Raw genomic sequence first — 24370 nt, 5'->3', positions numbered from 1 at the left:
CACAACCGGAGGTAGATCCCACAGTCGACAGCTTAGACGATTCTTGATTCCTACGGGGCGGGTATGAACCACCATGTCTCTGATATTGGTTGTCCTTTTAAATGCAAACAAAGGCTTTGGACTATCCACCCCCCCCGCTCTGTAGGATCGACCACCTTTTGGTGATTTTTTTAAATCTTGTTGGACATAGGGGTGTATGTAGAGACGCAAGTTACACAGGCGTCTGGTTCCTTCACAGCGGGCATCAATAGCGCGTCTCTATGGTTATACGCGCCCTCTTGTGTGCAATTTTTACAGTGTGAGGTAGATAGTGTCTTTCGTGCAATTTAGTTGTATGGTCATTTGCCTGTGTCTCAAAGGACTTAATAGAACTGCAATTACGGCATAGTCTGAGGAACTGACCAAAAGGTAGGTTATCACGCAAGGACCTCGGGTGATGACTATCATAAAGCAGTAGGCTATTGCGGTCTGTACTTTTGTAGTAAGTGCACGAGGTCAGTTTCCCATTGTTGATGCTGATCATCAGGTCCAAAAAAGGGACAGTGGGTTTGCCTGTGGAAAAAGAAAAAAAAAAGTGTATGTATATTTATGTATATATGTGTGTATTATTTATATATATATATATATATATATATATATGTATTATTTATATATATATATATATATATATATATATATATATAGTGTGTGTGTATGTATATGTATCTCTTCACACCAGTTTGACAATTAAGTCAAGAATGCTGCATCCTTGACCTAATTGTCGAACTGGTGTGAAGATTATTGATGGGAGTAAGTCCTTCCCTGGTGCAGGCACCGACATGAAGTGAGCGCACCTTTTCTGGACCTGTTGAAGTTGATATATTTTTTTGTCCACCCACCCCATAAACCTTTTTTTCAGTGCTCTAAACTTCACAAAATTTGACATGTAGGATCCTAGCTGACTGCACCCACTTTGGCTCTTGCTTAGTGTAGATCCATCAATGGGGCCAACATCATAGGCAAATCAAAAAATGCCTGTTTAGAGTAAATGTGGCTGAACCATAATCCTTTAAATATTCAGGTGTGTGACACACCTGTTCTTCTGTGCACAAATGCAGTGGTATGTACACCACTGTTTTTCCAGGATGATGATGATGTGCCCAAGACGTTCTATAATTCCACTGAAATAGGGCTTCATCCAGTGGGAGGACTGGTCTGTTTGATTACCTTACCTGGAGCTTACCTTTTCTAACCTTGATGGTGCATTTAGATAAAGATAAATCCAGTCCACTTTATAAATCTTTGCAGTTGCCCATTGTTTTCAAGTTAACAAAACTTGAACATTCTAATTCCAATCTTGGCTAAGGGCCCGATAACTTCCAAAACCGTTGTATTTAAAAAAAAAAAAAAAAAAAAAAAAAAAAAGGAAACTAGCATTGGCAAATCCAAAATTCTGGCCGGTAGCGCCAGACCGATTGACTTTGACAGCACTCGTTAAACTTGTGCTGTGAACTGGTATGGTTACTATTCACGAGTTAATGAATTAATATCACCTCATCAATATCCGTATATTCGGTAGTGAGCTGTTCCCATAAAAAACTGATTTTAAGTGGTTACTGTCACAGTAGTTTCAAAGAGCGCCCAGTTTTAGCAGTAAAGTCACTCACACACACTGTTACTCTACAGCCCAGATCAGCAGAAGCAAAACCCATTCCACTGATGCCACTGTCACAAAATACTGCCAGTGTGCCTAAATCCTGCCTGAGTCCCAAACACAACTGTGAGTGACACACCCTGTCAACTCATGCGGATGCAGCTCTGTCCTGGGGTGCTTCGCCACCTACTGTCACAAAGCTATGCCTAAGCTCCCCTACTTCTTCAGCACTGTGGAACCAGACACAGCTCTTCCAAAGCACCCCAATTCCTACCTGTCAGAACCCTAAAGCCCACACAGCTTTGTTTACGCACTGTAGTCTTGAGCCGTTATGTCCTTTGTACCTGCAAGATATTAGGTAGAGACTGGGGTTGGGGGGTGGTGGGAGGGGCGGGTGACATTTGGTGGTTAGTCAGTTGGGAGGGTTTGGTATTGGAAGTGAAGCACGGATTGGCTGGGCACAGGGTTTGCGAGTGTCACGGATTAGGATTGATATGAGTGGGAATGGGACTGACTGGAAGTGTGTCAGGGACTGGGATGGTGATGGGGAACTGGGATGGTAATGTGCCGGTTATCGTCATTACTCCAATTAAGGTCCTCCTCGTCCCAGTTATTACCCAATTGAGGCGGTCCTGCCTCTCGACAGACTCTTTCCAAACTAGTCTGTTTTCTTACATAAACCCCTCCCACCCGCCTCCATGCCTGCTAGTAACAAGACCAGATGCAACAATAGAGGGAGGGAGGGGGACATGACTGGGAGGAGTAGGAGGACCTTAATTGGGGTAATGAAGATTGACATTAGCAGATCTTGGTGCCAACAGGCCTACCAGCAGCAGGGGGTGACACTTTAATCAAAAGAAAATATTGGCTGTTAATGTTTTGAGATTATGAAGGGGCCAGGGCCTCTTATTTGAATAAGAATCTCCATAAAATAAATTCTCTTTATTCATTTTTGACGTGTTACGTTACGGCACATTACCCCCTCTTGTGACCGGAAACTGCTTGTCCCAGTCATTACGGTATTGAGGACTTCACAAGCTCTTCCACAAGAATGAAGCTTGACGCCAAAAATCCATGAGCAGCCCAAGTTTTTATTTAAATCAAGGTCAAGACACAAAAATAATGTAAAGCACAATACTACACAATTCACCAGATCTAGAGCACGTTGCACTTGCCTGTCCTAGGAAGAAAACAAGCAGGCATTGACGCGGTTGGGAGGGATTTGTATGAGTAAACAGAACAGCATGGTAATGACTGGGACAAGGAGGTCTTAAGAGGGTTAATGTGGAATATTAGGGTGCCTGAGTGAGCTAGTGACCTGGACTACTTAAGACGCATTGATTGAGAGGATATCCCCACACTCCACCTGACTCATGGTTGGTATATGTCATAGTGAGCCGTTAAATGAAGTCAGTCAGTTGTTACCCTAATTATCTCTTTCACAATGATACAAAATGTTAGAATGGAGTACCATAGAAAATGAGATAACATGTCTTCAGTCCCACCCACACTCCGCTAACCTCTAATTCGAGCCATTACTTAGAGTAATTTTTAGTTAGTGTCTAAGTGTTCTGATCTCAGAAGGATTAGACACCCTGTGGAGGTACAAGTTGGTGACATGTTTGTTGCAGACGCATCTCATTAGCCAGTGCTTCACGTGGCATGCTCTTCTCTGTTGGCCCGGATGCATAGTCTTGCTGCAGGGCTCCAAAAATCTTGACCACTTCCTATGGCTGAGTGGACAAAGAACAGGTGTTCTGTTCAGTCAATAACTAAATAAGCAATTCATATGCCTTTGAACACAGAGCAAATGTGGCAAGAATACGATTTAGAGACAGAGGTCTAGTCAGTTTGTCTTCTTGCAGTGCAAATACTTTTCCTTGTGACTGCAGAGTTTCAGGATTTTGTAAGGTGAACTGTATGACCTATGTGAAATGAGAGGCTTTTGGTTTCAGGTTTTTCCTAACACACAACATTTATATAACTAAGTGAAATGTACAGACATTTCAAAATTATATTTGAGTAGCTGTGAAAGACCATTTTTTGTACTTCTGTGTGATGGGGAAAAAAATAGGATGAACAAAAAAGTCAGAACACTTTACTTGGTGATGTGCAATGATAAATGTTTTCTGAAACCCAATTTTCACAGATTATTAATACACTGTATAATTTTATCAGTAAAGCTGCAAGTTAGTGGGAAGGTTTTTGGACATTTCTTAAGAATGTACTGTCTGTAAATGACAGTGCGCTACCACATCATGCTTTAGAAATATATTTATAAAAGTGAGTGTTTAAATATAAACTGAGAAACACTCCTGCCCTGATGGCAAAGCTACAAGTAAAATAAGAGGCATGCATGGACATATGTACCCCATATGTAGGCTGGGTTTATTATACATGGAGCAAATGTTTAGTGTATTTAATCAAACAAGTTTTTTTTTTTTTTTAAATAGAACAGCAATGCTGAAATCTCAAATTTAAAGGTGCACTCATGTTAGAATTAAGGAAAAAGGTGACTGTAAAATACAATATTTGCCTAGAACCACACAATTTGAGACCAGTTTCTGGGTCAAGTACATTAGTCAGGTCGAGTAGGTTATTCAAGCTACTCGACCTGCAGGTCCAGTAACATTTTAATGATTTTTCAACCCCTGATGCACCCTGGGAATACAGTGACATTAGCAGATGTAGGTGCCAACAGATCTACCAGCAGCAGGGGGGAGGGGGGTTTGACACTTATCAAAATAAAATTTTGGCTTTTAATGTTTTCAGATTATGAATGGGCCAGGGCCTGATATTTGAATAAGAATCTCTGTAAAATTAATTCTCTTTATTCATTTTTGACATGTTAATTCTTTTTTTTTACTTTTAAAAGAAAAACTTTGTTATTGACTTGTGTAGTTTTGTTTGTATAGAGAAGTGGGAAAATGCTGTCTCCTATGGTTTTCCACCCCTTCCCAACATTTTAACTGGTCTTGCAATGGCACAGGTTGGATTCCTACTACCTGAGAACAACTTTATTGGCATTGCACCGAGTGCCCCACATTCCAGCATCTTCCATTCGGTTCTCATGGAAACCGGAGAGAAGCCTCAGTCTGCCTCTTACCTGAGCCTTAACACCCTTGGGTCACCAGACTTTGTCATCCTTCGAGCCTCAGAATTGGCACTGTACATATTCTTTCTTGAATAAATGCTACTTGGGCTGGGAGGGTGGTATCCTTCTCCATCTCAGAGCAGTGAATCTGGTAAATCAGGAACTTGGAACACTGCAGCAGCTGCCCCTTTCTCATTGACCTTTGTGCCCCTTCCTTGGCCCAGTAAATGCCAGCGCTGAGGTGATAGTACCCCAAAAGTCAGTGACAGGTGGCGACAGCGTTCGTTCGTGCAGAATGTAGCGAATGCATTTATATTTACAAAGGCAAACATTTCGAGGGCCTGATATACTTTCGCAAACACTCCACATTTCTGCTTTAAGTGCATGCAGTTGCCATTGTAACTATCAGCAGCCCACCAATCCTGTCACTAGGGGAGCAAACAACAAGCCACTGGGGGCCATGGAGATGCCACTGGGTTCACTCACTGTCCTTTCACTAGTGGTCTGCCTGTCTGCCTTAAGCAGTTATTCTTGTGTCGTGTACTGTGTCCTGAGCAGATACCCATCTGTCTTGTGCTGGACAATCCTGCCACACGCGCTGCCCTGACCACACTCTGTTTCCTATCCGCAGTTGGCTCGGCGTGGAATGAGCATTGTCCTCATCAGCAGATCCCAGGAGAAGCTGGACCAGGTCGCTGGTGAGATTGGTGAGTGACACTGTCCTTCAGTGAGAAGAGGTGGAACTGGTAAGGGCCCTGGCCAAGTTAGGGGCTGGAGTTTGTCACTAGGCATTTGCTACAGAGTGGCCAATGGCCTGGGAATAGATTACTACAAGGGGTGGGCGTAACTTGTATAATTCAGTGTGTCGTAAGCATGCAGAATTACCAGAAAATTGCACAAGATTACACATAGTTGTAAAAAAAGGGTAAATTCTGCATTCAGAGTCATTCTTAGTACACAAATGCCTCCTAGCATCCACAATGAGCATGAGAATGCATTTTGTGCTAAGAAACAATGCTAAATGGTCTGTTGGGGTAGTTCTTTTCACAACTGATTCCCAGCATTTAGCACAATTTGCTTAGTGCAAAATGCACCATCACGTTCAGAATGGGCGCGAAGATGCATTTTCCACTAAAATAGTGCTAAATGCAGTAGAACCTGAATGGCAACCAGCCGTTTCTGCTCTCCAACTGGGCTCTTGAGGTAGAATTTTTAAACCTCCAAATTACTATAATCACCCAAGCATAAATTATCGGTAATTCCGCGTCAGAGTAACAGTTACCAAAATTACTCCTATTACTCCACCATAATTGTCATTACTAATTAAGACAAGGGCTTGTTGCTGTTTTTATAGTTCTCTGTGGCAAGTTGTTGTCCTCCACTGTGAGCCCCAGTCATACTTCTGTGATGTACTTCATGTGCGATGCGCCAGCGTTTCATTTTGTGACGCACCTTACACAATCAGGGTGAATGCAAAAACCCCTTCAGTGGCACAATATGTGGGACAGGGCCACGCATTAAAGATGCTGCTCTTTGTTGCTGCGTTCAAGCAGTATAGTTGTTTTACCAAGTAATATTTCCAAATGCAACATGATACCAATCTTTTGGGTGCAAGCAGATTACTTTTTTCACCCAGTCTGGAATACCATCCGTTCAGGCTAATGGGTACTAGCCATTATTCAACATGGCTATTGCCTGGATCTCATCACCACACCACCCACATTCCACCTCCACTCAGTTTATCACAGGAACATCAAACACTTCTCAAACAGGAGGTCCAAGCCCTTCTTAAAGGGGCCTTCGAACCTATTCCCCTTCATACCAAGACTCGGGAGTATACTTCCTATACTTCATGATTCCTAAAAAGTATAGGCCTTTAAGACCAATCCTAGATCTCTGACCTCTAAACAATACATCCTATCAGAACACTACCATATGGTTGCCTTACAGGATGTCATTCCATTGCACCAACAGGGAGGCTTTATGGTAACACTAGACCTAAAAGATGTCTATTTCCACATACCAATATACCCTGCTCACTGCAAATAACTAAGATTTGTCATAGTAGGCAAACACTATTGTTAGATATGGGGTCTTTGGTTGGCAGTCAGGTTACCCTCTGTCCAAGCAAGGACCCTCACTCTAGTCAGGGTAAAAGATTCACCCTCAGCTAACCCCTGCTTACCCCCTTGGTAGCTTGGCACGAGCAGTAGGCATAACTTCAGAGTGCTAGGTGTAAAGTATTTGTACTAACACACAGAATAACTTAATGAAAACAGTACAAAATGACACAACATGTTTAGAAAAATAGAAAATACTTATCTAAATAAAACAAGACCAAAACGACAAAAATCCACAAGTCCAGTGATCAATAAAAATGTAAAATGAGTCTTCATGTAATTTTAAACACAACGCTAACGCCGTTAGCATGAAAATGTACCCTGGGTGCATCAAAAATAACCCTGCACGGGCGAGTGTGCGTCAAAAAGGGCTTGTGATGTGTCTATTTCACTCACGAGCGAGACCTTGCGTCGTTTCTCCTTTAGTCAGGTCTGCGTGCATCGTTTCTTCCCTCTGCAGGAGAGCGATGCGTCGATCCAGTCAGCACTCTCGGGTCCGGGCAAGCCTTGCGTCATTTTTACACGCCCAGCGGTGTTTGTGTCGGAAATCCAGCCGCACGATGATCGGAAAACCACACAGTGGGGGTTGTGATCTCACCAGCCTCTGTCAGCGATGCTGTAAGTCATTTCTCCCGCCCCCGGACGTCTAACTTTGGGTTGCGTTGCAGGCAAGTGTTGATTTTCAGCTGCGAAGCCGGAGGCGCGTCGATTTTTCAGCTGCAGATCAGAGTTGTGTTATATTTTCCCTGCACGGCGTTCTGTACGTGGCTTTCTCACTCTTGGGGTGCCAGCTTTTCCTTTCAGGGTCCCATGAACTGGATGGGCACCACTTGGCAGAATAGGAGTCTCAGCAGAGGCTCCAGGTGCTGGCAGAGAGAAGTCTTTGCTGTCCCTGAGCCTTCAAACAACAGGAGGCAAGCTCTAAATCAAGCCCTTGGAGAGTTCTTCACAAGAAGGAAGACAACACAAAGTCCAGTCTTTGGTTCCTCTAGCACAGGCACAGGCAGGGTAGCTCCACAAAGCACAGTCACAGACAGGGCAGCTATTCAGCTCTTCGCCAGGCAGAGGTTCCTCTTGGTTTCCAGGAGTGTTCTAAAGTCTGTGGTTTTGGGTGCCCTTCTTATACCCATTTTGCCCTTTGAAGTAGGCTTACTTCAAAGGAGAGTCTCTGGTTTGTGAAATCATGCCTTGCCCAGGCCCCAGACACTCACCAGGGGGTCGGAGTCTGCATTGTGTGAGGACAGGCACAGCCCTTTCAGGTGTGAGTAACCACTCCTCCCCCTCCCTCCTACCACAGATGGCTCATCAGGAAATGCAGACTACACCCCAGCTCCCTTTGTGTCACTGTCTAGTGAGAGGTGCAACCAGCCCAACTGTCAAACTGACCCAGACAGGGAATCCAGAAACCGGCAGAGTCACAGGAATGGTTTAAGCAAGAAAATGCCCACTTTCTAACAGTGGCATTTTCAAACGCACAATCTTAAAATGAACTTTACTAAAAGATGTATTTTTAAATTGTGAGCTCAGAGACCCCCAAACTCCACATGTCCATCCGCTCCCAAAAGGAATCTACACTTTAATCATATTTAAAGATAGCCCTCATGTTAACCTATGAGAGGGACAGGCCTTGCAGCAGTGAAAAACGAATTCAGCAATATTTCACTGGCAGGACATATAAAACATATTACTGTATGTCCTACCTTAACCATACACTGCACCCTTCCCTTGGGGCTACCGAGGGCCTACCTTAGGAGTGCCTTACATGTAGGAAAAGGGAAGTTTAGGCCTGGCAAGTGTACCCGCTTGCCATGTCTAATTTACAGTTAAAACTGCACACACACACTGCAATTATGGAGCTACTAATGTGGGTGGCACAACCAGTGCTGCATGCCCACTAGGAGCGTTTGGTTTCCAGGCCCTGGGCACCTCTAGTGCACTGTAGTAAGGAAGTACTAGTAAATCAAATATGCCAATCATGGATGAACCAATTACATACACATTTTTGCAAAGGATCACTTGCACTTTAGCACTGGTTAGCAGTGGTAAAGTGCCCAGAGTAACAAACAGCAAAAACAGAGTCCAGCACACATCAAAAACCTGGGGAACAGAGGCAAAATGTTAAGGGAGACCACGCCAAGGATGAAAAGTCCAACAACTATCAATTCAAAATGCTTCCATTCGGGGTGACTACCGCACCTCGGATATTCACAAAATACCTTGCAGTGGTTGCAGCACACCAGCCAAGACAATGACCATGTATTTCCATACCTGGATGATTGGCTCATCAAAGCCAGCACTCACCAGCCGTGCCAGGTACACACTCGGACTGTAGATCTACTTCAGAGTTGGATTCACCATCGAAGTCCCCAAGTACCACCTTCAACCCCTACAGGTTCAACCTTATTTGGGAGCAATCTTAAACACAGTTAGGATTAGCCTACCTCAATCCTGCTTGAATTGAGAACTTTCAGGCACCCCTGCCCCAGTTACAGCCAAATCAAACACTCACAGTAGGGACAGTCGTGCATCTGCTAGGAATGATGACTGCTTGCTTTGCCATAGTTCACCCACGCAAGGTTACATTTACGCCCTCTGCAGCAATATCTAGCTCGCCAGTGGTCTCAGTCACAGGGTCATCTAGAAGATCAAGTGTTAGATCGCCAGTCTCGCCATTTTCTGCAATGGTGGAACAGCAACAACCTGTTTAAGGGGTGGCCTTTTCTGGGTCCTATTCCTCACATCACTCTCACCACGGACTGGTTGGGGTGATCACCTACAAGACTTGAGAGTACAAGGTCTTGGTGATGCCAGACATCACCTACTGGAGGTTCAGACAGTCTACCCAGCACTGAAAGCTGTCCTTCCTCACCTGTCTCACAAGGTCTTCACAATTATCACAGCTTTCTCCAGCCATATGGAAGTGGGCTCTTCATCACAACATTCACCTGTTGGCGGAATATCTTCTGGGAACAGACTACGACTTTGCAGACCTGCTCAGCAAGATGCAGCAAAAAGTTCACAAGTGGGAACTCCACCCACAGGTCCTCCAGTCATACTTTCATATTTGGGGGAGGGTTACCTCACATGAACCTTTTCACCACAGCAGAAAATGCAAAATGCCCAAACTTCGCCTCCAGGTTTCCACACTCACCATCCAAGGGCAATGCACTATGGATGAGTTGGTCGGGGATATTTGCCTACGCTTTTCCACCTTTCCTACTTACTCCATTTCTGTTTCTGAAGTTCAGGCAAATGTCTCGATCCTAGTAGCTCCTACCTGGGCACGTCAGCCCTGGTTCGCAGCACTGCTAGATCTTAGTGGTTCCTCACGAGCACCTCCCAACAGGGTGACCCTTCACTCTCGGAACCAAAATCTGATTCCAAGGCGCCCGCTCTAGCAATTTGGCTGCTGAGGTCATGGAGTTTGGCTAGCTTGGATTACTGTTGGAATGTACATTCTTAAGGAAGCATGCAGACCCATCACTATAGCCTGATACGCAGCAAAATGACACATTGACATGAAAACCATAGTGCAAGACATTGTCTGGGTACCGGCTTCATTTGCAGAAGGCAATTTAGCTTACATTTCTATACGGTTACATCTCACTGCAATGGCTTCCCATCTCCAAAATACACAGCATTTCATTGTACAAAATTCCAGTCATTAAAGCTTTTATGCAAGTACTCAAGTTATTCCACCTCTCGTTCCTCCAACACCCTCCTCAAACCTATAACAGTGTTCTCAAGTCTCATGGGTTCCCCATTTTAGTCTCTTCACTCATGTGCACTTCAGTGTCTGTCGTTGAAAAAGGCATTGTTAGTCGCCATTACCTCACTCAGGCATGTCCGTAAGCTCCAGGCTTTAACCTTGGTTCTAGATGCATAGAAACAAAGTGCTTCTTCGTTCTAATTCTCAATTCCTACCCAAGTTAGTTTCACAATTTCACCTCAATCAATCCATTAAGCTCACATGTTTTCCCTCCCGCAATCAGATTCTGTTGTGGAAAGAACTCTTTATTGCTCAGATGTCAAGAGCGCTTATGTTCTACATAGATAAAACTAAAACTTTCAGGAAAACTAAACTGATTTTAGCCTTTTCCCCCAAAAAGGCACTCCGATATGCAAATCTAACATAGCCAGATGGGTAGTGAAATGTATGCAAACTTGTTACTTTAAGGCCCAAAGACCTATCAGTTTCCCCCAGACCACAGTCCATTTGTAAAAAGGGAGCCACTGTGGCCTTTCTTTGAATTATGCTCATAGCTGACATCTGTGAGACAACTACAAGGTCTAGACCACACACCTTTACCAAGCACTACTGTGGATGTTTGAGCAGCCCAACAATCACGTGTAGGTCAGGCAGTGCTAAGTACCCTTTTTCAGACTACTGCAACGCCCACAGGCTAGCTACCGATTCTAAAGTGAGGGGTGTTGGGGGCTGCTTTACAGTCTATGCAGAGCATGTGTATCTACAGCCACACATGCCATCCAACAGATTGATGCTTACCCTGTAAACATCTGTTGTGAGATGTAGTGCTGTAGAGTCACATGCACCCTCCTTCCTCCCCGGATGCCTGTGGCCAATGCAGTTATGCAATATATTTACATTTAGCAATGACTTTATTTTCTCATTCATACCGTTCACTCCTTTCTCACCCACCTGCGGGAAAACAATTCAACAATGGAATCAATGCCCATGCGCAATATCACTGAGAGGAGTCACTCGAAGCTGTGACTCGAAAGACTTCTTCGAAGAAACGCAGCTTGCACAACTCTGGACCTGACACTGTATGGCAGGAGTAGGCAGAGCATGTGAATCTACAGCACTACATGCGACGAACAGAGGCTCACAGGGTAAGTAACATAATCCTTTAGTAAGTCAGACTTCAACTTAACGACGCATCTTTGGATTATAAAGAACTGCACATATGGTGAAAAATTGGGTACCCTAGCATAACCACTATTTTGACTGAGTAAAACTACACTTCGTTGTCTTCTCTTTTAGGACTGTTGATGGTTGAGAGGTGAACCTGGCCTTGAGTTGCATCACGTTTCCTACTTTTGTAGGACTTCTCTGGGATGCCACGTATAAAGCCTACGCTAAGCATAAATGACAGAAGAGTGAGCTAGCACCCTGCTCTTAAAAAGCAACATTGCTGTCGGCGCTGATCACTTCCCTCGGACATGTTGGGTGAAAACAGTGTAATAAACCATGAGGGAGAAAAGTTGTTGGAACAGTGTCTCATTGGAAGGGAAGTGTTCACACTTTCTACAGCAGTTGATCTGTACTTGGAGCTGTCATCAGGTCTTATACGGTCCTGTCAGTTGCGCAGCTCTACAACTATCTGCAAAGACCCTGGTCATGTGACATTAGCCAAAGTTTGCATTTTCATAGTGAGGGGTACCGCCAAGGGCATCTAACTGTTCCGGGTTAGTGGCCGCTGTGGGAGAGGGCATCAGCAACTAGAAACCTGAGCCATTTCGGTTCCCTATATAGCGCCAAGGCACGGCATCATGCCTCTTTTAGAGCACCTTGATTAACGATCAACATACAGTGCTCTTAAAAGCCAGTCACTGTTTTTTGTAAAAAAAAAATATTAAATATGACGTTCCTGTAAACTGAATGAACATCAAGCTTAAAATGAATGTCAAAAAAGGCGCACAGAGACTGATTATCACCCTGATAAAGGCGGAGGTGTTGAATGAGACTGTCCTTTACCTGGTGGAGGGGTTGCTGGGTTGTCATCCTGGTGAAGGAACGCCTGTCCCTCACCTGGTGGGGGTGTCCCTCATCTGGCGGAGGTGTTATCGTATGGGCCTGTCCCTCACCTGGTGAAGGGGTTGTTGGATTGTCATCCTGGTGAAGGAACGCCTGTCCCACACCTGTTGGAGGTGTTATCGGATGGGCCTGTCCCTCACCTGGTGAAGGGGTTGTTGGATTGTCATCCTGGTGAAGGAACGCCTGTCCCTCACCACGCAGAAGTGTTGTCAGGTGAGCCTCTCTCACCTGGCGGAGGTGCTAGATGGGCTCTGTGTGTGAACATAGACTGATCGTCACCCTGATGAAGGAAAGCGGTTCTTGCTCCAGGTTGCTTAGTACGAGATTAGGCATCTGTCGAGTTGTTTGGCTTTGTCACTCCAGACCCCTGGGTCTGTTGTTTTCCGTGTTACGTGCAGCTTCTCTGGTACCGGAGTGCAGAAAGCCTCTGCCAGGCTTCCCCCTCCTCGGCCACAGCAGGATCACACACAACTTGTGCCCGTGCCAGCTGTCACTGGCCTCCATGTGTGCCAGATGTGTCAAACACTAAATGTGTGCATTATGTGCCCCCTCCATGTATGAGGGTCATGGGGACGGCGTAGAGCCCTTGTTACCAGGGTAAAGAAGCCCCTTCCACTCTGTACCTGCTCACTCGCTGATTAAGTCCAGAAGAAGGCCTAGGGATTCACCTGGGGGTCAGTGCCCGAAACATGTTGGCGACTTTCTTAGGGTAAGAATCCACGTGTATGGTGGCAGCTCTGGAGTTTTTTGTAGAGCTGTTCATGGCTGGTTCCGCCTTCATCTGGAAGTAGTTTCTAGATTGACTGCAAATGGGTTTATGTGAACAGTCTCAGGTTTCTCAATTGAAACAAACACTTTCCCCTCCAGCATGCCTGGCCTAGTGGTAGCAGCTCCTGCCCACCGAGCCACGGGCACAGCTGCAGGCCCGGGGTGGTGCACCGAGCCACGGGCACAGCTGCAGGCCCGGGGTGGTGCACCGAGCCACGGGCACAGCTGCAGGCCCGGGGTGGTGCACCGAGCCACGGGCACGACTGCAGGCACTGGGTGGTGCACGGAGCAGTGGGCACGGCTGCAGGCACTGGGTGGTGCACGGAGCAGTGGGCACAGCTGCAGGCACTGGGTGGTGCACGGAGCAGTGGGCACAGCTGCAGGCACTGGGTGGCGCACGGAGCCACGGGCACAGCTGCAAACACTGGGTGGCGCACTGAGCAGTGGGCACAGCTGCAGACACTGGGTGGCGCACTGAGCAGTGGGCACAGCTGCAGGCCGGAGTAGTGCGCACGGGCACGGCTGCAGGCCCAGGGTGGTGCACTGAGCAGTGGGCACAGCTGCAGACACTGGGTGGTGCACTGAGCAGTGGGCACAGCTGCAGGCCCGGGTGGCGCAATGGGCACAGCTGCAGGCCGGGGTAGTGGGCACGGCTGCAGGCCCAGGGTGGTGCACGGAGCAGTGGGCACAGCTGCAGGCCCGGGGTAGTTCATAGGGCCACGGGCACGGCTGCAGGCCCAGGGTGGTGCACGGAGCAGTGGGCACAGCTGCAGGCCCGGGCTGGGCAGCTGGTGCTGAAGCTGCGCACAGTCTTCGTGTGCTGGCAGGCACTTTAGAAGCTGCCCGCATATCACGACACGTTGGTATCGTGCTGCGCGCGGAGCAGGTACACTTGAGCCTGTGTGTGGGCGCGTTGCAGGCACGATCTCAACACACCGTGTTCCAGCAAAGTACGGCGAACTTGAAAAGGATCCCTTCGGAGATGAGGCGCGTCTTCTGAAGCACAAATAAACAAGGCCTCGGGACCCGTCCTTTGCCCCCATTGAACTCCCTAATGATCCCAGCATCGTCTGTTTACCCTCCGACAGAGCCGGCCACCCCTGGTGCCAGGTGAGCCAAGGCCCACGGGGCTAGAGGTGCGAGCTGCACGGTCACAGATCTGTCGGTGCCAAGGACACTCATGCCTCCTGTGTCTGTTTACACTTGGCACGTCATTTTTTTCAAAATAATTATTTGCCATAGTCATGAAAGGTCAATTATCCCTATTGAACACATTTGTTTGTTCATTTGTTCCCATATGTTGTGTGGTTGTTGTTGTTTTTTTTCTTTTTAATTTGAATAAAGTGCGCCGTCACTCCAGAGAGTACCCAAGGTCTAAAGGGACTTCGTTGCTATGGACATGATCCTGAGAAACCCTGCACACAGGGGGGTGGGGGCTACAGATGCCCCAAAAATCCCGCTGGTTAAACTGCATTTTACGAGAAGCGAAGCAGGAGAGGCCCTTAACCCCTTAGCTGCTGGGCCTTTCAAAAAGTGCTGAACCTTTTTTTGGCTATTTGGGGTAGTTCATGCTTAGGCACCCATCATTTTTTATGCACATACGCTATCCACGCCAAATTTGCGTCTTTTTTTTTCCCCCCCCCCCAACATCCTGGGAATTCTAAAGGGAACCCAGTGTTTGTGGGTTCCCTGGGAGGAGACCATGAAATTAGCCAGAATACAGCTTTAAATTTTTTTTTTTTTTTTTTGGGAGGGGTTGGGGGGGGCGGAGGTATGCTGCAGAAGAAAGCATCAGTCGTCGTCGTCCCCCCCCCCAAATGGGATCAATGGAGGGTTTGTGGTGCTAAAATCACTATCTTCCCAGCTTTCAGGAACAGGCAGACTTGAATAAGAAAGCCAAAAAATGTCAACAGTTTTGGCATTTAACTGGGACATACCCCATTTGTACTCTTTCTTTTTTTTTTTTTTTTTTTTTTTTTTTTTTTTTTTTTTTTTTTTTTTTTCTCTCACTCTCACCAATGGCGGAATTCAGCAAGGGGTCATTTGTGTAGATGCTTCAAGGTTTTCCTATTGAAAGTAACAGCTAAAATAAAAAAAATATTGAAAGCAGTTATGAACTGTATCATTAGTGTGTCGCACGTGCTGACTCACCCATGTGTCTTCACCTTTGCACAGTGACTGCAAATGTAGAACCTGAGGAGAGACTGATAGGGCGCCCTGCAGTGCTCTTTTAGGTTTTGCCTATAGACACCCTTTTAGGCCCAAGTCCAACTGTAAACAATTCTGTGACTGTCAGCTGAGATTGCTTACCATAGATTGGTTTTCTTGTCGGTCTCATTTACTTACTACTTATTCGATAGCTTTCCTCTGTCTTTGTGTTTTTTTTTTTTTTGCCATTCCCTGAATAGATGACTTGTATCCTTCCACGGTTCCACATTAGAGAACTTTTTTTTTTTTTTTTTTAATGATTTTATCTTTTAGTCTTTCTTTTTGGAGGGCCCAGCAGCTGCAGTGTGCTGCTGGGCTGCTTATTTCTGAATAATACCTTTTCACACACTTTTTCAATTTATTTTCAGTTTACAGCTCAAAGATGGTCACCCATCATATTGAAATAAGTTAAAAAGAAAAAAATGGCCGCAGTCTTGTGATGTGCATGCATGTATGGTGACACAGGTGTCGAAATACTTAATCAGTTCTGGGCTGGGGCATTGTCATGATCCATGCGTGATAATGCATTCGCATTTGGGCTTCCCCCACAGAGCCCCCTGCTAGGCATCAAAGTTTTTTTTATTTTTTGCGCGTTGAGCTTTAATAGAGGTCTGCCCTGAACAGTGTATATAAAACTACGGGGCTCTTTAACACAATGTGAGGCTCTTTGGTGGATGGGGGGAGGGGGCAGAGGCCTCATGTGAAGGGCTCAGGACATAAGAAAAGCACGTTTATTTTGACACCTTGACAAACAGTGCAAGGAACTTAAAAGCCCTGTGGCATGTGTGGCTATCGTGGAACACATGGACAGTGGGAGGAGCTTTGCATGCGTGAGCAGCAGGAGGAGCTTGGGACAGCGCTGGACACGTGGGCAGCGCAAGGCACTTGGGACAGTGCGGTACACGTGGGCAGCGCGAGGAGCTTGGAATAGCGCTGTCGGGCAGCGCAAGGAGCTTGGGATAGCGGGGACAGGCAGGGCAAGGCCCTTGGACAGGGAGATGGGCAGCGCGAGGTGCTTAACACCCTCACACTAGGTGCTTAATTTGAGCTGGTGGTTTCCAGTGCACAGCACTGGCACTTAACAGTCTGGCACATGGTGGCACTGTTTCTCTAGTTTAAGAGACCAGTGTAATAATAGTTAGTCATTAATTCAATATACATTAAAAGATGACTGAAACGTGCTGACAAAGCCATTGTTACAGCTATGGGGGCCTGGGAAAGTCTGAATTGTCCCACTTGTAGGAGTTTGGTGTTTAGTAGTTTTGTTACTGTACCTGGCAGAGTTTACAGCTGCAGCAGCAGTGTGTGCGCCAGCGGACGTGGCCTCCTGATACTTACAAACTAAGCGCTTCATACACGGTTTGCCCATGTGAGAACAGTCTGGCACAGTGTGCAGTGTTTCAGATAACTGCACACTAGGGCCCTCAGTCTGCCACCTTTTGCCGACAGCAGGGCGCTAACGCGGTTCAGCTCACTGTGTTTTTGTGTTGGAGGGGCTTGTGGCTGTATTTATTTTCGAAATACGGCCATGACATTTACTTGCACAAATAACAGCAGAAAAGGAAAGGGCTGATGCCCAGAACATGTTGCCTGCAAATTGTGAACCCAGTCCCCTTTCTGCGGTGGAGGGCGCTGTCTGGGCTGACGTCATGGAGTGTGGGTGGATGTTTACCCCATCCGCAGACCAGACCTTGTCTGCCCCATCCCCAATTCTCCCTACCACTTGTTGTAGTACTTGTCCATTTGTCGTGATTTACCGGCAGGCGAAGATGGTTTATGGGAAACAAAACATCTTGTGGGCAGAAAATGAATGGTTTCAAGTAGTGCATTTTCATTTATTTACGGATTACTTTTATTGTCTACTCCACTGCAGTTAATCAGAATTTTGTTTTAATATGATTTTTAAAAACTGGTATATTGGAGTGGGGATGGCTGGGTGGAGGAGGGAGTAGAGCTAAGAAATGTTTCAGCCTCGAAGCCTCCATTTTTTTTGCCACTGTGGCCTTGGCAGTGCTTAATTTGTAAATAAAAAGGTGCAGGTGCCCAAAGCCCTCCTCTTAAACCCGTAGCTGCTGCAATTAAATTTGCCAACAATGAAAACTGAGGCGGCGTAATCCTGAAGTCATCTCTGGCCTCTCCCATCCATTTACAGCCACTCCCTGCCCATGCAGCTCACTCTTGCTGCTTTCTACTTTCTCCCTCTGTGATGCTTTTTCATTTTTCTCTTCCTCCGTCTTTCCTATATGCGTCTTTTGCTTGCAGTAAATGCTTGAGGCAAAAGAATAAGCCCCGGCCCTCAAAAATAAGTGCCGATGCTCAGAACCGAAAACAGCAAGCACAAATTAAGCACTGGGCCTTGGTCCCAAAGCCTAGGATACCTTTCCAAATGTACTGATATCCTGGGAACAGTCTGAGATGTACTCCATTCCAGGGGGGCGCTGCAACCGGACACCTCAAACTGATGGAGATGCAGGAGAAACTGTTTATTCTTAGGAAATATTTTCCTCGTGGGGTGGGGTGTACACAAAAAACGCAATTAACCTGAGAGTGTAGCTTATATAATCAATAGTAACATGAAATGTTTATGAAGTAATGTATAATAATGCTGCATAGAAAAATGTATTAATGCATTATGCTAAAAAGCGTGCTTGAAATGTGCCCACGGGGAGTGGCCGCCAATATATACGGGGACTAATGAAAATGACTAATAATGATAAAATGCTATGCTAAAATATAGTTTTGTACTAATAATTAAAGGTTATATGTTAGAGTTCTGCTAATAAGTCACTAAACCATAGTTAGCATGAGTCGAGGCCTAGCTCTCATATGAAATGTGTTTTTCCAACGTGCAGTGTGCTGACTTGCTGAAGGACATTAACTTTTGTTTTTCCAAACTAGAAGATGAATGTAACTGTAGTAGATCGTTCTCATGAAATTCGACTTGCTTAGTGAAACATTCTTGCTGAGTGCAACACAGTAGACCACTTGCAGGTACAAGGTTGCCTGAACCGGTACAGACAATGGAGCCACTGACTGAAGATGTGCAAAGGACCACGAGAGTATGAAATCATACCGGACGTTCTACCTACCCCCCACCCCCCAAGCAGTCAATCATAAGGTGCAATAAACTACGAATTTGATGAGATCATTGAAACTCTATTGGATGGAGATAGTGGGGCGCAACCCCTCAACCAATTAGATTTTAGGTGACTGTACAACGAAAAAGGGATAAAACCCCTTGACACAAGGAAGTAGTTTAGACAGGAGATCGAGGAGACTAGGAGTTGGGGAGATGCTGATGCGATTTGCTATGATTCAGACACTTTGTCACTCTGCATAGAGACTTTGCAGTTTGGTTCTTAGAACCAACTTTGCCCTTTTATTGCCCGTTTATACTTTACCTCCTTATGAGGGAAGTACCCCTTTGACCTTCCTGAGCTGAGTTCCTGACTGATGGCGAATCAACTGATGTCCTGAGGACGAAGACGGAATCGGTTTGCTGACCCAATACGGAGGCTAACTATATTGACAATGAATTTGTGATTGTCTGTTTGCTTTTCCTTTCTAGGTACCAACTGCTACTTTTGACAGAGACCATAGTAAGAGGTTTTTCCAAATTGATGTTACTAAATTGTTTTGCATGAAGTCCAACATGCTAATTCGTGGTTATTTAAGGGGTTCATTGATCAGACGCGAATAGACAAATGACTGAATCTATACTTTGTTGAACAATGAGCTAACATTATTCTGCTGAGGATAACCTATGTTGACGTCATGCTATGTTCTAATATTCGTGATTCTTGCTTTGATGAAGTCTTATCAGAGTTGCCATATTGTGACTATGCTACTGTGCTTCTTGGTCCTGAGATTAATAAACTTACTAGTAGAATTGTAATCAATAGGGAATAAATATCACAAAATCGTACTAAACTGGTGTGGTTATTCATGAGTGAAAGGTCATGGTGGTGTCCTGAGTCTTATTAAATGTCTTTGACTAAAGTGAATTGTCTTGTAATGATAAATATTGATGACGTTATTGACATATTGATTGACATGTTGATTAGCTATCTCGTCCTAAGGTGTCTTCCATCAGGGTCAAAAGATTCTTTGGCCTAAAACGAGTCCCCAAGTGTATAAATTAATCATAAAGGGACGCGTTAGCAAACCCATGGGAAGAGGTTCCCCGGTGCACTGTTTATTTTCTACGATGACCCGAGGACGAGCCTGTGCACGGTCATATTGCGGGGTTCATAGGCTTTTTCGTAGTTGTTCCCATGAAAACCTTTGTGGCATTCCTGAAGGTAGAAACCTGCATCTACCTACGGGGTAGTTTTATCTCCTTAAACAACCATGTTTTTCTATAATCTTTTGTTTTCACATTTATGTACCTTGGAAATGGGCACTACTTTTTTTTTTTTTTCTTTTTTTCCCCCTTTCTTGGTTCGTCCCAAATGGCAAAATTCCAGATACATTTGCATATTTTACATGTGCCTGTTATACATTTTGAGAAGAGGAGATAAAGTGATTTCCCAGAATTACACGTTTAGTTTGTAAAGTCCCTAAGCTACGATTAAGACCAGGTTTCTTGCAATTGAGCAGTTAGGCCACAGCTCCCAATCTAGTACAGCCATGGGCAATTAGCGAAAATGCCAGGGATAGCAGAGGTAACATAACTCACCCTTTTAATTTACCACCCATTTATGGGTTCAGCCCCTTAAGTGCTGGTGCATTTGACCCAGTGTTGAGCACATTATTTCATGTTTGACCATCCCATGCTTAATGCGTCATAAATGTATTTTCTTTAATTCTCCATGTTTGTGACTGTAAAGTTATTTTTACTGCCTCTCAGACACCCCCCCCCCAAAAGAGATAACCTAAAAAAGTCTTAAATGAGACTTTTCTATCTTTTGGCATCAGCAAAAGGGTTTGCTTTTCTAAGATTGCCATCTTCTCACCTTATGCCATCTTTCCCCTTTCAAAAAGCAGCTTTTTTTTTTTTCTTCCTTCACCTGTTTTTGCAATCTTCTAAATGATGGTTTGGTAAACTGGATTATTAACTGGGGTGGGTGACTACCCTCCTCACAGAATAATTGCAAACCTTGTCAGGGTGAACCCTCAAAGTCAATAAATTAACGTGATCTCAACCCTCTGGTAGCTACGACACAGAGCTGCTAGGCTTAACTTATTGACAATGCGTAAAGTAACTATGCAGTACCAAAACAATAATATTGAAAATGCAAAACAATAAAACTCTCAAATCGAATTAGAAAAATAGACTAACTTTTAATAGATAAAATGACAAAATTCCAATGATTAGAACCGGAGATATGAAATTTTAAATTTGTAAGTAGAAATAACACCAAAAAAGTCCAAAGTGCCAATAATAGCCACAGTAGACTGGGACCTAGGTGTAATGTGAGGTTGATCGTGAAGGAGCACAGTTTGGATAAACTACCCAGGTGCGTTCTGGTCAAAGATTTAACCTTGTGACTTTGGGCCTCATTACGAGTCTGGCGGTCACTAGACGGCCAGACTCTCAGATGGCAAGTCGGAGCACCACATTACAACCCTCGCGGTCAGGCCGCCAGGGAACTGCCTGCTCCGCCAGGCCCAAAGGTCAATAGGAGTCTCTATGCAAGTGCCCCAAATGTTTTTGGTTTGGTCCAGTCCTTTCACGGCACTAGGCCCAACCACACAAGTGGGGCAGTGCTGGTTGGTAGGAATTTTGTGGATTTTTGCAGATTCCAGAAGTTTTCATCACAGAAATGTAATTAAATGTGTGATTTCAGGAAAAGTGGGGTTTGCAGGGCTTGTGGGTAAGAAACCCCAATGGGATCCACACAACTTACACCATTCTGGGTACCCCGATGTGTCTAGGTTTCAAAAATGTACAAGTTGGCTAGGTTTCCCTAGGGGCTGGCTGGGCTAGGGTGCAAAATCTAGAGATATCCATGTGAGGAAAAAGAGTCAATCTGTGGTGGAAAAATGCGCTGCATAAATGTTTTTTGGGCCGTTTCCTGTTGCGGGCAGTAGGTCTACCCACACAAGCGAGGTACCATTTTTGTCAGGAGAGCTGGGGGAATGCCGGGTAGGAGGAAATTTGTGGCTCCCCTCAGAATCCAGAATTTACCATCACAGAAATTTGAGGAAAATCTTTTTTGTGTGTCTTTAAGTTTGAGGTTTGCAAGGGATACTGGGTACAAAAAAAAAGTGAGACCCACGCAACTCAGTTCACCCTGGATAGCCTAAAGTGTCTAGTTTAAAAAAATATACATGTTGGCTAGGTTTTCCTATGGGCTGGCTGTGCGAGGGTCCAAAATCTAGAGATACCCACGTCTGAAAACCAGGGTCAGACTCCAAGGTAGAAGCAGCAAGTAGAATTTATTCTGGGATGAGGACCCACGCTCCAAGCAGCATCCACGTCCTGCAGTAACGGCCTACTGACAGTCAAAGCCCAAACTCCAGAACTCAGAAGCAGCTAACAATGAACGCAGGTTCTAAGCATAGAACGTGTAAGAAGGAAAACATTACAGGAGTAAGCATTATACAAATACATACTGCATTGTACAAATACATACTACAACACCTCCCCCCTTTATAAAAGACAAAAAAAAAACAAAAAAAATCTCTAAACCAGAACGAAATCATGAAACTTAGACGGCAGTTTGACATGTCTAGAACTGCGAGTTGCAACGGATTTAGGGTCTGATTCAGTGAGGTTCGAATAATTTTTTTTTAATTTGAATTATTAGAACCAGACTGTACGTCTGAACCAGAATCCGTTAACCTCAAGGAGCCTGACCCCATCACCAGAAGATACATCAACAGTATCAGTTTCAGCATGCAGAGGACTTCCCATATCCGTTGATAGCATTGAATCATCACTATCCTTCAAACGATACATGTCTCTGAATGTCAAGTTGTTCCTTATTAATAGGAACAACACTCCTTCTGCTCCACCAGCCATGAACCTCAAGTAATACAGAAGCCTTTGTAGACCTAAGGACCTTAGCCGGAAAAGAAAACTTTGACTCCCCTTTACGCACCCTAAAAGGTTTCTTAATTAGAACCCAATCATTCACACACAAGTCAATTTGTTTGGCATTGGTCCTTTGATCAAAATTACTTTTCTGCTTCAGCTGTTTGTCAAAAACTCTACTTCTCAAAAGTACTGTCAACAACCGACGCAGGTAACTTGCCATTATCATGCAAGATATCAAACATCCATCTTGGTACAAGCTTGGTTCTGGGATCTCTCCCCCTAAGTAACTTAAGGAGAAAATCCAGTAGTAGAATGAGGGGTAGATAAATACGCCCAAATTCTTTCCTGCAAAAATTCCGCAACATCAAAATTAGACGCCAAAGCAGTTTGGATACCCTCTTTAAAAATGCAGTTAACTCTTTCTACCAAACAGTTCGAAGACTGAGTGTGTAGAGCTACTTTAAGGTGTTTGATATCATGCAGAGTCCATAAAGTCAGAATTCTTCTTAGACACAAAATGTGTGCCATTATCAGTAACTGCTTTACTAACCTGGCCTTCCAGTCTAAACAATTTACTTAGGAAATTGATGACTACATCAAAGTCCGCATCAGAACCAAAAGAATAATAAACCCACTTAGAAAAATTATCAACCACCACCAAAAGATACTTCATATGCCTTGGTAAAAGATGGAAAGGCCCCTTTAAAATCCATGGCTATTTTTTCCCCAAGATTTTTCAGGCAAAGGAACCGGGTACAAGGGCTTAGTGATTGTTCTCCAGTGTTTGTCCGAGACCATGCATTCCGGACACTTGTTAATAAAATAAGCTACTTGTTTGTTCAATCCTGGCCACCAATACGACATCTTCAGTTTCCTAGAAGTAGCCGAGATGCCTAAATGACCTTTGTGGGCTAAACTGATTATTTTGTTCCTAAGGCTAGTAGGTGGAACAATGAGATCGCTCCTTAAATTCCATTGTCACACGAAAGGTCACTTGCCTAAGCTCACCAGACAGGTTCTTTTCAGGTGGCCATTTAGTTTCCAGAAATCCTAAAACTGGATCATTAGACATAGAAGACACCCACTCATGTTCAGAGATGATTAGACACAGCCAAAATATCCACCGACGCTACCACGCACTCTTGCTCCAAATCCAATTTCAATGAAGAATCCAAAGGCAAAGGTAGGCAAGATAAACAATCGGCACGAAAATTCTTGCGACCTTGAATGTATTTAGTTATCCAGTTATATTCTTGCAACTTGGATAACAGACAAACCAAACGTGCAGACGCCTTCCCCAAACGATTCCCATTAAATAGATAAACAAGTGGTTTATGATCCGTGTATAACTCACAACTGTTGCCCAAAATATACGTTTTGAACTTCTGAATGGCCCACACGCATGCCAAGGCTTCCCTCTCAATAGTACTATAATGCTTTTCAGCCTCAGTCAACATCCTGGAAGCAAAAGCAACAGTGTTCTCACAACCATTCACCCACTGACCAAAAACAGCACTAATCCCTGTCAAACTGGAATCCACCATAATAAACGGTTTTCCAGATGGATTATAAGCTTGCAAAGCTGGAGCATTTATAACTAAATCCTTAATTCTTCCAAAAACAGAGTTTAACTTTTCCGTCCACTCAAAATTGGTCCCTTTCTTAAGCAGAGATCTCGAAGGCTGCACAACAAACCTAGCGTAATACAGAGTCCTAAGAAGGATCTTAAAGCATCCTTATCGGAGGGCGGGCATGCCTTTCTCACAGCATCCGCATTACTAAATTT

The 24370-nt window shown here is 44.8% G+C and overlaps 1 protein-coding gene across 1 annotated transcript in view; it reads left to right on the top strand.

The window, feature by feature from the left end:
• The window catches only part of HSD17B12 (hydroxysteroid 17-beta dehydrogenase 12), a 367296-nt gene that overhangs the window by 115069 nt on the left and 227857 nt on the right, over positions 1 to 24370 (top strand). The window contains exon 3 of the mRNA XM_069221808.1: positions 5359 to 5434. Coding sequence (XP_069077909.1) covers positions 5359 to 5434 — 76 coding nt within the window. The remainder of the gene's footprint in view (positions 1 to 5358; positions 5435 to 24370) is intronic.

This window comes from Pleurodeles waltl, chromosome 3_1 (assembly GCF_031143425.1).
Source record: "Pleurodeles waltl isolate 20211129_DDA chromosome 3_1, aPleWal1.hap1.20221129, whole genome shotgun sequence".
NCBI classification, from domain to species: domain Eukaryota; kingdom Metazoa; phylum Chordata; class Amphibia; order Caudata; family Salamandridae; genus Pleurodeles; species Pleurodeles waltl.
The sequence above is the reverse complement of the archived record's forward strand: the minus strand, read 5'-3'. Positions and strand labels throughout refer to the sequence as shown.